This window comes from Lepidochelys olivacea (genome assembly GCF_965140295.1).
Source record: "Lepidochelys olivacea isolate rLepOli2 genome assembly, chromosome: 7".
NCBI lineage: Eukaryota > Metazoa > Chordata > Testudines > Cheloniidae > Lepidochelys > Lepidochelys olivacea.
The window spans coordinates 5,595,981-5,612,128 of NC_140417.1; the positions used below are offsets into that span (position 1 = coordinate 5,595,981).

Consider the following 16,148-nt stretch of genomic DNA (forward strand, 5'->3'; position numbering starts at 1 on the left):
CCAAATACAACATGGCATGGTTGCTACATTATAGAGATTTTTCATCTTCCTTTGACCAGCATTGGCTACCTCTAGAGACAGCATGGTAGAAGAGATGGGCCAAAATGGTGGGGAAGGTGAGCTCAGAGGTTGGTGGCACACCATCCATTGTCAGAGTGATACAGGGCCGATTTGGTCACGTGCAAGCCAGTGCGGCATTGACTGGCCTATGTCAGGGGGTGGAGAAGCCCTCCATTAACTGCTAGGCCAGCCCTCCCAGGCCAAATGAGGCAGCCTCTGTGGTTGGGTGCACACCCTCCCCCCCCCACACACTTTACCTGAATTTGAGAGGAGCTGTGAATATGGGGGCAAACAGAGATTAGTGGGTGAATCAGTCTAGGGTTTGGGGCACCGGGGACGTAGCAAGCAGTGTTTTGACACTGCACACGTGGGCCCTCCTTGCTCTGAGGCAGAGGAAGGTGAGTAAGCAGGAGAGGTAGCAGGAGAATCACAGGAGTTACTGTGGGAATGAACCAGTCATCTCTGTCTACATGCTTTCTTTTTTTTTTTTGGTTTGCATGGGGTCTGGTTTGCGCTGGATACATTGGGAGCACATGTCCGTGGATGACCAGCATACGGGAACAGTCCATTAGCATGTGCAAAGATGACAAGTAGAGGTCGTGAAAAACCTGTCTTGAAGCCATGCAGGTCAGGGAATGAGTAGCAAGAAGTGGTGCATATCGGAGTTGTGTTCTGGGGGGTCTGCTATTGCACATTTGGGGTGAAATTCACCTCCAGGCAGGGGCTCGCCCTTTATATCCCACTTCAACTCGGGTTGCCAATGCTTGTTGATACATTCTACCTGGATAATGTATCCCGGATAACGTATCCCATGTCTGTTTCAACTCATTTCTCACCCAACAGGGAAGTTACTCACTGTCACTGCCGGAGTTCAGATCATCCTGAGGACTGGGGAGCCAAGGTAATACAAATGAGGATCCTCGAGGTATGCAGAGTCAAATCTACAGATTACAAAAAGCAAGCATGCGAAGGGCTGCCTTTGCTCTCCAGACGCTTGTTGCAGCTGAGATACGTGCATCAAGTTTCCCGTTTCCATCCATATTTTTGCCCTGGACTCTAAGACCAAAATGTTCTTAACTTCTTGCACATTAACCAAGCTGTAAAACATTTGATGCCTTGTTTTATGGTCCTAGAGATGAAAAAGCAAATTATTGCTTCACCATGAGAAAGGTGTTTTGCTTTTTTGTTTTGTTTTTTAACTGATGGCAGATTACTAAACCCTAACTCTTGTTTAATTTTAGTGTGTTAATTGATGGGATAATGAGCATTGATTATATGTGATTTGGCTGCGTCACTGCAATTATGGCTCTGTTTTATTCATGAGCCAATCCCGAAGAATGCACTGGAGAGGTAAGACAGCTTAAACCTTTCAAAAGAGGCTCAGAGTTGTCTGAGTAATGACACTCTTAGATGGAAAATTAGGGGTTCTCTTTTCCCAGGCTTTTTAAGATACTTAAAATCCAAGAACAGTAAGGTGGTGAACATCCTTAGTCATTATGCTTCAGTAATTTAGTTTCTTCTGAATGAGGAAAACATTTTAATTCTCTCGGCCATCTGTTGCAGTCTCCTTTGACTGTCCTGTTCCATAAAGTCTCATTCTGGGTAGTTTTGTCATTGGTATTTTACCCCTTAGCAGGAAAAGTGAGTTGGAAATTGTTGAAGCCATCCTATTCACTGTCCAATCTTAGAGGGGGAAGGACCTATAGGACTTTCAGGTATAAGCCTATAGGCTCATAGGTCAAGCAGACAGAGCCATGCTCAAAGCAATTTTTGGAGAACTTTGACAAGAAATGTGCAATGTGTGCCAGTGTATTTTCAAATATCAGCAGTCATGCTGAGACACAACGGAGTTAAGAGGCGTTCTGAGAGTGGGGATTGAGCTGTCATGTGGCTCTGTGATTTTTTGGAAGCGGAGACCATCCGCTACAGTCTAAATGAAACACAGGATTACTCTTAGATGCTATTTTGCAAGAAGCCTAAGAAAAGACAGAACACCTCCTCCTACCACAGTGTGGAAAAAATTATTAGAAAGGCCGCATGCTCTAGGGTACAACCACTGGCCTAGGAGGTGGTCTAATCCCGTGTATGACAATGACTCACTGTGTGGCCTTGGAAAAGTTACTTAACCTCCCCAGCCTTGTCCACACTAGGAAAATTATCCAGTGTCCACACGAAGTGCAGCTGACCCAGTGCTGTGGCTTTGTTTCCTTGTTTGGGAAATGGAGGTAATGAAAGAGGTTCTCTGACCTCTTCTATCTCCTGTACACAAAGGGACAGAATCTGGCCCTAATTCCCCTGCTGGGGGTGCCCTTAGTGTGGGGGAGACCCTAGTGGGCACAGATGGAGAATTAACAGCATCTACTCCACTTGTCTCACAGCCTCTACCACAGGGGGCATGCCAGGAAATGGGGAGGAGGTGTGGCTGGAACCTGCTGCCCTCCAGCTGTGTTCAGGGGGTGCACGCTCCCTTAGATACTGTTGTCAGCTGGCACAAGTTGGAGCAGCCCCCAGGATGCTCTCACCTGCGCTGGGCCAGAGAATCCAGAAGTCAGAACTGGTTCCATGTTGGTGGTCCTGCTGTGTGCTGAGCTCAGGGTCTGCTGCGGGCAGCAGAGAATCAAGCCCACGATTCCTGCTTACTTGCCTCGGAGGTGTTGTTAGTGTTGACCAGTTAACGTTTGCCCAGCACCTTGAGAACACAAAGCACTGCATTCACATGAATACTGTTACTTTAAAAGGCTAAACCAGTCTGGTGCCATTTATTCTGGAGAACAAGAGGACTTCAGGGACAAGTTTCAGTGGCACGTATGTGAGAAGGGACCACTTTGTGGTAAATCGATGCCATCAAACCTGGACTCAGGATGTCAAAAGGAGGTTGAGTAGATGGTAGGTGTGCTTACAACTGCCAAGTTCGTTCCTTTTCATGCTAGCACAGTGACCACTGACATGGTGTCTGTCATGCAGGATAGCTCAGGAGAGCTTGATGCTCAGTTAGTTTCAGCTCACTTTGAAACTTTTTCCTGAAGAAGGAGGAGAGCTCAGAGCCTGATCATTCCTGGAGAGTGTGTGTGCGCTGAACAGCATGACTAGTCCTTGGCATGACAAGCGTCTACACACAAATTTGCCACAAGTGTTCTAAAGGCACCTTTACATTAGACCTGCTGCAAAAAAGTCTGTGGCCTTGTCTTGATTAGGATTTAAAAGTATGTTATTACAAGATGTTAGCTAACACACGATAAATCTCCAGTGTAGACAAATCAGTATAGTTTAACTCCTGCTAAGCTGGTCTAATTGAAGCCTGGCATTGAACATTTACGGCTTGTCTACACAGTGCTGCAGACTGATCTACGGGGGTTATGAATTACAGAGCGCTCTAACTCCCCCATATAGAGCCTGCTGGCGCAAACTAAAAGGTATGTAGTTCATACTGATGTAGTCAGTACCAAAAGAGTACATCAAAGACCTTTAAAGTCAATGGGAAGATTCCCATGGTTCAGGCCCCCATTGAATCCAGTTCACTTCCTCTTAGTCTTATATAAAATAAACAGCAACTTCTACTTTCCGATACCTCTCCATTGTCTCAAACAGGCTGCTCCAGACTGATTTATTTAGCTAGCTTCACCAAGTGGCATTTACATTATTGATGGGGCATGCTGAAGCCAGGCTGTGTGCTCTTTCCCTTTCACAGCAGGGAGTTTGAATTCATCTGTTTGCAATTACTTGAGTTGCTTAGAGATCATAAACAACAAGGCTATTGTGAAGGATGTGTGGCTGTACTCCTAGCACTCAGAACTCAAAACTATATTCCATAAATCAAACCGGTGCTGCTCCCACCCAAAAAACAACTTCAGCTACCGCAAACATGCCCAAACGGTAAGTGAAAATTTTGTTCTTTAACAATCTGACATTTGTCTTAAAGTTCATTATGCAGACAGATTTGTCTATATCCATCACAAGAGATGGATTCCACAGCATGATGGCTCATCTATAATTAGTTTCCAGCACTTTAGCAAAAGTAATCATGCTTTAAATTTTAATAGAACGTAGGAAGAGCCCTTCTCACCAAAATGACTTCTGGTAAAAATAAAAACCACATATGCTGCGCTCCAGAAGTGGGAATGGTACAGAGTGGAAAGTGCATAGACCTACTGTATTTCTCCAGGGTGCACTCCAAACCAAGTCTGAACACTTACAATTGCTGTCGTACTTTCATGCTTTGAAAATGAAAATGAGCATCCAGTGGTTCTCAACCAGGGTACGTGTCCCCCGGGGGTACGCAGAGGTCTTCCACCGGGTCCATCAACTCATCTAGAGATTTGCCTAGTTTTACACAGGGCTATCTACAAAGCACTAGCGAAGTCAGTACAAACTAAAATTTCAAACAGACAATGACTTGTTTATACTGCTCTCTATACACTGAAATCTAAGTACAATACTTATATTCCACTTGATGTATTTTATAATTATATGGTAAAAAGGAGAATAAGCAATTTTTCAGCACTAGTGGGCTGTGGCACTTTTGTATTTTTATGTCTGGTTTTGTAAGCAGGTTGGTTTTAAGTCAGGTGGAACTTGGGGATACGCAAGACAAATCAGACTCCTGAAAGGGTACAGTCGTCTGAAAAAGTGGAGAGCCACTGTGTTACAGTTTGTTCCACTTATTTCATATTTCATACAAACGATGGGCCAGAAGCTGAGTCTGAGAATCAGAAAAAGTCCATTGTTGTTGGATTATTTTGTGATAGTAGTTTGTAAGAATATTGATCTTTCCACTCTGGAGGAAACTCATTCCTCTTTGAGGAGCCCTATGATACAGTCTGTGGAATGGAATAAAATGAGTAGAAATGAGTCAGTTAGTTTATGAAGGAACTAGTCACACAAGGTTCACCAGTGTAACAGCATTTCTTCCCTCTTGTTACCAGCCTACCTATATCCAAGCAGCTGGCTTCTGTGAAAGGTAAGGAGACCGACTCCACACAGTTCCTTAATCCTTTTGGGTTCTGATTTTCAAGACAAAAAACATCAACAGCAGGAAATAATGGAAATTTAGTGGCGACCCCAAAATCCCACTGCTCAGGCCACAGCCAATGGCAAATATTATTGGAAGGGTTGTGAGTGAGTCCTCTGCCCTTCACTGCTGGGGCTTTTGCGGACAGCAGAACGGGACGCCCCTTTTAGAGGGATCTCCATTGCAGAGTGATGGGGGCATGGAAATGTAATTAACCCCAGACTGTGTTATGCTTCCAGGGGGGATCTGCCCAGGCTCAGGGAACATGGGGCGGGGGACGACTGCATCTCGCACCTTGTCCTACCTCCGGCTTGCCCCTTCCCTCCTGCAAACCTATAGGGAGCCCACCTCAGGGGACAGGAGAAGCAGAGCTGCTGCCTCTTGAGGTCATGGGCTCTACTTTAGAAATGGGGAGCCAAGGTCTGCCCACATCTCTGGGGCATGATCGGGCCCTCAAGGTGGACCCAGGTCTTTGGGATTTAGCCCGTTGATCTAGCTGGGAGTTGAATACACTCAGTAGTTCCCAGGATTTACCCCATGCTTAGAAGTTACACCTCCTCTGCCTGAATGTTTCCATTCTCTGCCCGTCCCTAGACAATACTGCCCAGCAGTGGGCAGCATTTGCCGCAGGGTAGGGGGCCAGCTCAGACCCCGGCACCACTTAAGTTTTACAAGGAGAGTGTATGTGAAGCCCAGGCTCTCGGCGCAGGGGTGAATTTCACCCTGCCTGTACGTCTGTATTACAGTGGCATCTACAACGTGCTTTGCACAGACTCACCGGAAGAGCTAGTCCCTGCTCTGCAGAACTGGGACAAAACCCAGACGGGAGGGCAGAGTGAGGGGCAGGTGGGAAACGACAGGTCAGAAAATGGGCTTTTTGCCATGATGAACTTTGAGTTTTTGGTGAAAAATCCTCTGTCAAAATATTTTGGCTAAGACCAAATATTTCAATTCTGAGATGCCACCCTGGGGCCTCACTGGAGTTGCAGTTTGGGCACCTCATGCGCCCATTCTCCTCTGGAGACTGGGATCCCTCCTCAGACTACATCTCCCATGATGCCCCACATTGGGGAAGGGAGGCGGTACATTGTGGCTGTCGCATGGCTACAGTGCATCCTGGGAGATGAAGTCCAACTGAGGAGCATGCCCCATAGAGGAGACAGGGAGCAAAAGGCACCTGACCACAACTTCCATGAGGCATCATAGCAGCATTTCAGAATCATAATATTTACATTTTTAGTCAAAAGATATTTAGTTCTTCAATGGAAAAAAATCAAGATTTCCTGCAGAAAGCAGACACCTTCCACGGAAAATTCTGTTTGGTCAAAAACTCAATTTTCCATCAAAAAACAGTTTCATTGGAAAAATTGTCACTGGCCCTAGGTATAACATAAGAGAATCCAGCCGTACATAATTAGTGCTATGCCTGTGTAACCCCGCTACACTGAGTGGCTCTCTGTGTCCCCCCATCCCACCCCCGCCAGTGGCTGGACCACGTTTAAGTCTGCTGCAGTTTTTGAACTAACAGACCCAGTGACCTAGACCCACAGCACTGGTTATACCTGGCTCACTTTTTGTTAGTGCTTTTGTTTTATATTTATTCATAGCATAAAATCTCAGTGGTAGGGTGCATTGAAATTTTGGCAGGGCATAGTGCATGTTGGTACCTCGCTTGTAATAAATTCTGGGCCAGATCCTCAGGTGGTACAAATTGTCAGAGATTTATTACTTTCACGGAGCTACACTGATTTACACCAGCTGAGGGTCAGGAGACCAATTCAGAGCCGGAATCAGGCCTGCTGGTGAGAACCAGGAACCAGGGCCAACGGTCAGAACCAGAGTCAGTCCAAATGCCAGAGCCCAGAGTTGAGATAGAGCTGGAGCCAGGAATCAGAGGCGAGGGTCAGAACCAGATTACCGGGAGTCAGGGAAGGCAGGAGCAAGGCTGGGACAGGAGTGGAACACGGCTGGGTGCAGGGCAGAAGCAGAGCTTGGAGTCAGGCAAGCACAGGAAGGCAGAGAATCTACAGAGGTGAGCACTGTTCAGCTGTGGCCCAGCGGCACTTGTGATTCGGCAGGCACCGCTGCAGGCTCTCATTCCTGACACTAGGGCTGTTTCTAGCACAGCATTTTCAATAATATTGCAAACCTTTGTATGTGTCGTCTTCTTCCCATAGCTCTCGGGAAAGGCTCAGACCTGGAGAAAGCATTTGCTACCGTGGCCTTGGTTTACAACAACTCTGCTGACCCCGATGGCAAACTCAGCAAAGCGGAAACCAAAACCCTGCTGCAAACCCAGTTTATGAATTTCATACAGGTAAGAAAAGCATGTCGAGCAGGTGTCCAGAGCCCAGCCCTGTGCAAGTTCACCTTTAGGACAGGTCAGCCCCTTTTGTCATTGCCGGTCAAGATGTTTTTATTGTGCACCGTTCGCGCAATCGCAGCCAACTTGCATACTTGGAAGCATGAAACATGCATTGGACAAACTGAACTATCCAACTTCCAATCTCCTTTCCGGGCGAACCCTTTGCCCCGTGTCTGCCTTTCACCTAACGACCAAACAAATTATTCCTCAGCGTGGGAAGGCATTTTGGAGGCTGCAGATACAACGTGCATATTGTCACCTTGCAAATCCCCAGTGAGATTTTAATGACTATGTAAATACATTGTTGATGGATTCCTTGTCTGTATTCTTGGCCACCTCCGTATGCAACACAGGGCAAGAAATTGAAAAACCATGGTTAAAGTATCTGCCTGCATTTCCATCTGGAATGTAGCACAATTACAAGGGCTCAGACAAAGACTGGATACTGGGTATTTGTGGCAGGAAGAAATGCACACACGTTTAATGCTGCATCTGCCATTACATCATAAACACCTGACATGAGAATCAGACTTAGACCCCCAGAGCAGCTGACGCCAGATAAATTGCAGAGGCATAAATGATCTCTCTAGGAGACGGAGAGCTGAAAGCACCATGTTATCAGCACCTCTTTTTGAGAGTGTTACTGACAGCTCTACAGGGGATCTTGTCATCCCAACCTTGCTAGCTCTGTCTGGAATAAAAACACAGTATGAGAGGAGGAAAGGAACTCAGTGGAGGTTGAAATAAGGGAAGAATATATTATTTCATATGGGTTCTAAATACATAGGGCCGGATTCCATGATGCACACAGCTTCCATTGGGTGCAGAAGAGAGGGGAGGCTGTTGGAGGGCCAGATAAAGCTTCTTGATTCTTCATCTGGCACCAGCACTGGGCACAGTTTCGAGCAGCCTATTGGCTGCTCTAACATGCACTACTCATGAATTATCCACGCTTAAGAAATAAAGATTGGATTTTCCTCAGCACTCCTGGCCAGCAAAGTTAAGGACAAAAAAAGGAATATTTTAAGTATATTAGGAACAAAAGAATCCTAACAACGGTGCTGGTACATCATTAGATAGAAATAGTAGAATTGTCAATAATAATGCAGAAGAAGCAGAAGTGTTCAATAAATATTTCTGTCCTATATTTAAAAATAGGCAGTTTATGTATTCATATCCTATGATGATGATGATGGAAAATAGTAAGTCAGGAATATGAGCAGCTACTAAAGTCAGAAATGTTTAAATGAGCAGATTCAGTTAATTTGCATCCCAGACTTTTAAAAGAGCTGGCCACAGAGCTCTTTGGACTTTTAACGGGAATTTTTCAATGGACAATGGGGGCGTCCTAAAGGACCAGAAGAAAGCGAATGTGCCAATAGTTAAAAAGACTTGTCAGTCTGACATCAATCCTGGCCAAAATGATGAAAAGGCTGATACAGGACTTGATTAATAAAGAACTAAAGGAGAATAGTATAATGAATGCCAGGTTTATGAAAAATAGGCCCTATCAGTCTAAGTTGATATCTTCTTTGGATTACAAGTTTGGTTGATAAAAGTAATAGCTTTGATGTAATATACAGTAACAGCTTTGGTATCTGGCATGTTGCGGGAGTCGGGGTGCTGGCGAGTAAAAAATTGCAGTTAACTAAGAGGGAGAGAGTTTGGGTGTGGGAGGGGGCTCAGGGCTGGGGGTTGGGGTGCGGGAGGGAGTGTGGGGCATGAGCTCTGGGCGGGAGTTTGGGTGCGGGAGAGGGCTCGGGGCACAGGGTTGGGGTGCGGGAGGGGTTTCGTGGTGCCAGATCCAGGTGGCGCTCACCTTGGGCAGCTCCCCGCAAACAGAGACTTGTCGCTGTCCTCCTCCCGAAGGCACTGCCCCAGCAGCTCCCATTGGGCACGGTTCCCAGCCAATGGGAGCTGCGGGGCTGGCACTTGGGCTGGGGGCAGTGTGCAGAGCTGCCTAGCCACGCCTCCACCTAGGAGCAGCAGGGACATGTTGCCATTTGCGGGGAGCCACACGGAGCCAGTTAGGGAGCCTGCTGGCCTCGCACCAACAGGACTATAAATCGGACTTTCATTGAAGATCAAAAATGCCAGTTTATAGAGCTTTCCACTTGGTAGAGTGCTGGATAACAGTTTTTACTGTACATAGTTTTCTGTAAGGCATTTGACTTGGTACCACACAAGTTCATTTGATTAATGAACTAGAATAATACAAAGTCAACATGGGACACATTAAATGCATTGAAAACTGGGTAACTGATGTGCCTCAACATTTAATTGTAATGGGGAATGACTGAGGGGGTCTATTTCAAGTGAGGTCCCACGGAGATCAGGAAAGACTGATGGAGCTCCAACTATTTAGCTTATCAAAGAAAAAGGTTACGGTGTGACTTGATTATAGTTTGTAAGTACCTATATGGAAAACAGAAATTTGGTAATACAGGTCTGTACATCTGGCAGACAAAGGTATACAAATCAGATGTCAAGAATTATAACATTCATAAACCAGTCAGAGAACACTTCAATCTCTCTGGTCACTCGATTTCTGATCTCAAAGTGACTATCCTTCAACAAAAAAACTTCGAAAACAGACTCCAATGAAAGACTGCTGAATTGCAATTAATTTGCAAATTGGATACAATTAATTTAGGCTTGACTAGAGACTGGGAATGGCTGATTCATTATAAAAAGTAACCTATTTCCCCTTGTTTTATTATCCCCCCCTCCTCCCCATGTTCCTCAGATGTTCTTATTAAACCCTGGATTTGTGCTGGAAATGGCCCACCTTGATTATCATACACATTGTAAGGAGAGTGATCACTTTAGATAAGCTATTACCAGCAGGAGAGTAAGGTGGGGGGAGAGAAAACCTTTTGTAGTGATAAACACCCATTTTTTCATGGTTTGTGTGTATAAAAACACCTTCTGTATTTTCCACAGTATGCATCCGATGAAGTGAGCTGTAGCTCACGAAAGCTTATGCTCAAATAAATTGGTTAGTCTCTAAGGTGCCACAAGTACTCCTTTTCTTAAAGGTATAAGAAGCTCCAGTGGTTTGTTGTTAAAAGCTAGACAAATTTAGACTAGAAATAAGGTGCAAATTATTCACAGCAAGTGTAATTAACCACTGGACAACTTCTCAAGTTTTGTAGTGAATTCTGCATCAGTGGAAATTTTAATATCTAGATTGGATGTTTTTCTAAAAGATCTGCTGTAGTTTATACAGAAATTCATTAAGGAAAGTTCTGTGGCCGGTGTTACCCTGGAGGCCAGACTAGATGTTCACAGTGGTCCCTTCTGGCCTTAGAATGTATTAATTTCCTGTGAGACATGCAGAAATTGCAATGACAGGCATGATTATAAGAACCTGGATGGATGGATGGATGGATGGATAGAAAGGCAGGAAAATGTATCAACATTTACATAAATGTTTTGCTATTTTCAAGAAGATGCTGGAAAAAAGGAATTTTGTGTTAAAAACTTTTTTATTAAAATTCTCCACAGGGCCAAGAAAGCAAACCAAAATACCAGGAAATCATTTCTGCCCTGGACGAGGATAAAGACAACAAAATTGATTTTGAAGATTTCATGATCTTGCTCCTCAGCCTCGCTCTGATGTCAGACCTCCTGCAGGAGATCAGAAATGTCAGAACCACGAAATGAGCTGTCCTCCCAGCAGAGACTGAAAGGAAGAGCTGTGTACATAAGGGAAGTGGGAAAACAGGGATAAATGGCAAATATTTGCATGCACTAATACCTACAAATATTTTTTTCAGATTTGGGAAAACAATCCATTTTCTATTTTTTTGTTTAAAAAATGGAAAATTTCCTTGAGAATTTTCCTCAGCGTTTTTTAATTACTTTGAAAAAATGTTCACAGAAAACATCATTTTCCAACTATCTCTACAACTTACACATGGTAGAACCTTCCACTCCTAAAAGCCTAGAAGGAATTTCCATTTGATCATGTATATAATAATAATAATGACTAAATCTTAGCACTTTTAAATAGCACGTTCCATCAAAGGGCTTGGAATTAATGGACCTGCACTATCCACTCAAGAAATAGATCTTGGAATCATTGTAGATAGTTCTCTGAAAACATCCACTCATTGTGCAGCAGCAGTCAACAAAGCAAACAATGTTAGGAACCATTAGGAAAGGGGTAGATAAAAAAACAGAAAATCTCATAATGCCACTGTGTAAATCCGTCATACCCCTGGATCTTGAATACTGTATACAGTTCTGGTTGCCCCATCTCAAATACATATATTAGAATAGGAAAAGGTATAGAGGGCAACAGAAATGATGAGGGATATGGAACAGCTTCCACGTGAGGAGAGACTAAACCGGGACTATTCGGCTTAGAAAAGAAACTAATGGGGGAGATATGATGGTGTGGAGAAAGAGAATAAGGAAGCGTTATTTACCCCTTCACATAACACAACCACCAGGGGTCACCCAATGACATTAACAGACAGTAGGTTTAAAACAAACACCAGGAAGTACTTTTTCACACAACACACAGTCAATCCAGTGGAACCTGTTGCCAGGGGATGTTGTGAAGGCCAACAACCGGGTTCAGAAAAGAACTAGATACGTTCATGGAGGATAGGTCCATCAACAGCTCTTAGCCAAGACATTCAGGGGTGCAACCCCATGCGCTGGATGTCCCTAAACCTTCCAGGATGACAGGGGATGAATCACTTGATAACTGCCCTGTTCTGTTCATTCCCTCTGAAGCATCCAGCATTGGCCTGATGGCAGACAGGACACTGGGCTAGATGTAGCATTGGTGTGGCCCAGTATGGCTGTTCTTATCTTCACTGGGGAAAAACTAGCCCATGGAGAGGTCAGGTGACCTATTCCATTGTGCGCCATGAGACAGAGATAATGTTCTAAATGGACCCCAGATAACCTGACTCTCCACGGCGTGCTCCGTCTCATCTCAATTATCATGTACTCAAGAATGATAACTGAGTTTAAATCAAAAAGAACAGGAGTACTTGTTGAACCTTACAGATTAACAAATTTATTTGAGCATAAGCTTTCGTGAGCTACAGCTCACTTCATTGGACGCATGCAGTGGAAAATACAGTAGGGAGGTTTTATATACACAGAGAACATGAAACAATGGGTGTTACCATACACACTGTAACGAGAGAAAATGATGTTTTCTGTGAACTTTTTTTCAAAGTAATTAAAAACACCCATTGTTTCATGCTCTCTGTGTATATAAAATCTCCCTACTGTATTTTCCACTGCATGCATCCGATGAAGTGAGCTGTAGCTCACGAAAGCTTATGCTCAAATAAATTTGTTAGTCTCTAAGGTGCCACAAGTACTCCTGTTCTTTTTGCGGATACATACTAATACGGCTGCTACTCCGAAACCTGAGTTTAAATCGGTTGCTTTATGATCTGAAAATGACCATGCTAACAACTGCCCAACAAGTGGGTGGGAGAGGGCTTCTTTAAAAGGTTGTCTATTGAAACTTACACCAACCACCCAGCTCTGTGCTTAATTAGGGCCAGATCCTCAACATAAGGATGTTTCTGTGCTGAGTCATACCAACTGAGGCTCTAGTTCACACTCAATATAGAGCTTATTAAAACACCCACTCTCCCACACACCATAGAAAATCCACAGCTTTTTAAACAGCCCGGTACGGTAGGGTACAGAAAACACGTCCAAACTCCAGTTCTACGGTCAATTTTTCAATTTTTACATGGGGAAAGTTTCTAAAGGAGGAATTGGAAACAAAAGAGATTTCTCTACAAGATCTTGACACATCCTTAAAAGAGCACTCTGGTGACAGAGCCAACAAAGCCATTACAACCTCCTAATTTTCTCTTTCCAGGTCTGGAAGAGACAAGAGATAACGATTTAGCCTCGCCCTATTCTTGCTTTCATTAAGCAGAAAAAGAGAAAAAAATAGCCCATTCATTGTTGACCTTTGGTTCTAATGGGGGGCGGGGGGGGGAATAAGGTTTTAGGAACTAGATTTAGGGCAGAGGGTTTAATAGAAACAAGAGGAAGTATTTCTTCACGCAACACACAATTAACCTGTCGAACTCATTGCCAGGGGATGTTGTGCAGGCCAAACATATAAGTGGGTTCAAAAAAGAATTAGGTACGTTCATGGTGGATAGGTCCATCACTGGCTATTAGCTAAGGTTGTCAGAGATGAAACCCTATGCTCAGGGTGACCTTGAACTTCTGACTGCCAGAACGTAGAAGGGAAACATAGTGGTGGATCTCTCCAGCTGCCTTGTTCAGTACATGTCTCCTGAAGTTCTGGTACTCGCTGCTGTTGGAGACAGGATACTGGGCTAGATGGACCATTGGTCTGATTCACTACGGCCATTCGTATGTGGTGCCCACTGGCCATAAGAGCAAGCACTCCTAGTACAGTTATGGCTGTGGGCAGCTATGCAGCTTTGCTACAGAGGGTGTGCTTGTGTGAACTTGGACTTTTTGTGGTTGCCCAGAGTGCTCCGGTCTGACAGCTTAGATGCCTGACCTGACACACGCAGTGCATGAAGCTGGATCCTCAGGAGGCTGCTTAAAAGCTTATCTTGCTTAAAAGGCTCCTGTCATGTTTCATTTAAGATCTGGTCTTGATCCTATTGAAGACAATAGGAGTCTTGCCATTGATTTCACATCGCAGAGGATTAGAGCCCATACATTTATTCTAAACTAAGTAAACCCAAGTAAGTGCTAGGGAATCTAGAGAGGGTCTAAGTGGATGTAACATACAGCTTCTTCTGCTTACATCACTAGCACATCAATATAGAATCCCTCCAGATCTACTCGGGTAAAAAGAGGCTCATGCAGCATTCAGAGCAGATGTTTAAAAACCTGACCTGGTTTTTTTTTGCAACTGCACTTTGCTGATGTAAATAACTGCAGCCACAATCTGGGACATCGGAAGGTTAAAGGGGTTGATCCAGTTCCCAAGGAAGCCAACGGGAGTCTTTGCACTGATGTCAGTGGGAGTTGGATCTGATTCTAAGTACCGCCCTGAGAAGTCTGAATTATACCTGCAATTATTTGCACTTTCAAAGTAGAGGTTTATGTTAGGACTCAGCTTATGTTTATGTTAGGACTCTTCATCTTCCACTTACAAATATTTGATCAATGGAGCGACATCTATTGTCACCCTCCTCATTACCAAGCTGGTTTCTGAGATGTTGTAAATTGCTAAGTCTGTACCAGCCGCAGCCGCTAATCCCTGTGACAGTACAGACTTCATGTGTTCAGCTGGCTGCCAGGAAAATAGAATTTCCATTTTCTCCCCGGAACTCAGCCAGAGAAATGCAGGCGCGAGCGTGCAGCAAGCAGTGCATTATGCAGCAGGCACTTCTTGTCTGACATCTTTCTCCGACAAACGCTTCTCAATAGTTTTCTGTTCACACTCCATATGCCAAAGGACTCAGGGTGCTGGTCAGTGAGTGTAGCTAAAAAAATGCCCAGGTGTTTCAGTGGCCACAAGGGAAAACTCAGCTTATTTTTAGCATATCTCCGGGTGGTTACCGGAGAAGCTTTTACCTGAGTTTAATTCTTCAGCTCTAGAAGCTCATCGTGACACAGTCAACTGCATTCCTTAGGCAGGACTTTTCAAATGGGGCTCATCTTTGGGGAGATTTTGTAAAGCCAACGTCTTATTTTACCCAAACAGCAGAAGTTCTTTCCCTGAGATTCAAGTAGTCCTGGCCCTATCAAAGTGAATGGGAATTTGATGTCTGTGTGGGGTCAGGATTTCACTCAATGGGGCAGATCCTCAGCTGGTGCAGATTGTCATAGCTCTGTGGAAGTCAACAGAGCTAAGACAGCTGGGGGTGCAGGCTCTGGGGTGGGGCCACGGATGAAGGGTTTAGGGTACAGGAGGGGGCTCCAGGCCGGCGCAGGGGGTTGAGGTGTGTGAGCAGGTGCAGGGTGCAGGCTCCGGGAGGGAGTTTGGGTGGAGGAGGGGACTCTGGGAGGGGGTAGGGGGTTGGAGTGCAGGCGGGGGGGTGAGGGCTCCAGCTGGGGATATGGCCTCTTGGGTGGGGCCGGGGATGAGGGGGTTTGGGGTACAGGAGGGGGCTCAGGACTGGGGCAGTGGGTTGGGGTGTGCATGGGGTGTGGGGGGGGACTCCAGGCTGGGGCAGGGGGTTGGGTGTGGGAGGTGGGTGAGGGCTCCAGCTGGGGGTGCAGGCTCTGGGGTGGGGCCAGGGATGAGGGGTTTGGGGTGCAGGAGGGGGCTCAGGACTGGGGCAGTGGGTTGGGGTGGGGGGGGACTCCAGGCTGGGGCAGGGGGTTGGGCTGTGGGAGGTGGGTGAGGGCTCCAGCTGGGGGTGCAGGCTCTGGGGTGGGGCCAGGGATGAGGGGTTTGGGGTGCAGGAGGGGGCTCAGGACTGGGGCAGTGGGTTGGGGTGGGGGGGGACTCCAGGCTGGGGCAGGGGGTTGGGCTGTGGGAGGTGGGTGAGGGCTCCAGCTGGGGGTGCAGGCTCTGGGGTGGGGCCAGGGATGAGGGGTTTGGGGTGCAGGAGGGGACTCCGGGCCAGGGCAGGGGGTTGAGGTGCGGGAGGGGTGAGGGGTTCCAGTGGCACTTGCCGCGGCTCCCAGGAAGTGGCCGCCAGGTCCCTGCAGCCCCTGGGCAGATGGGCGGCCAGGGAGGCTCCGTGCGCTACCCTCGCACCCACAGGTGCCGCCCCCGCAGCTCCCATT

At 45.9% G+C, this 16,148-nt stretch overlaps 1 protein-coding gene across 1 annotated transcript; it reads left to right on the top strand.

Annotated features, from left to right (window-relative positions):
• Positions 1-3,808: 3,808 nt before the first annotated feature.
• Positions 3,809-11,222, top strand: SNTN (sentan, cilia apical structure protein). Its single transcript, XM_084632973.1, has 4 exons — positions 3,809-3,933; positions 4,983-5,017; positions 7,246-7,385; positions 10,941-11,222. Exons 1-4 carry the CDS (start codon positions 3,824-3,826, stop codon positions 11,097-11,099), a joined length of 444 nt encoding a protein of 147 aa, XP_084489099.1. The 5' UTR covers positions 3,809-3,823; the 3' UTR covers positions 11,100-11,222.
• Positions 11,223-16,148: the final 4,926 nt, after the last annotated feature.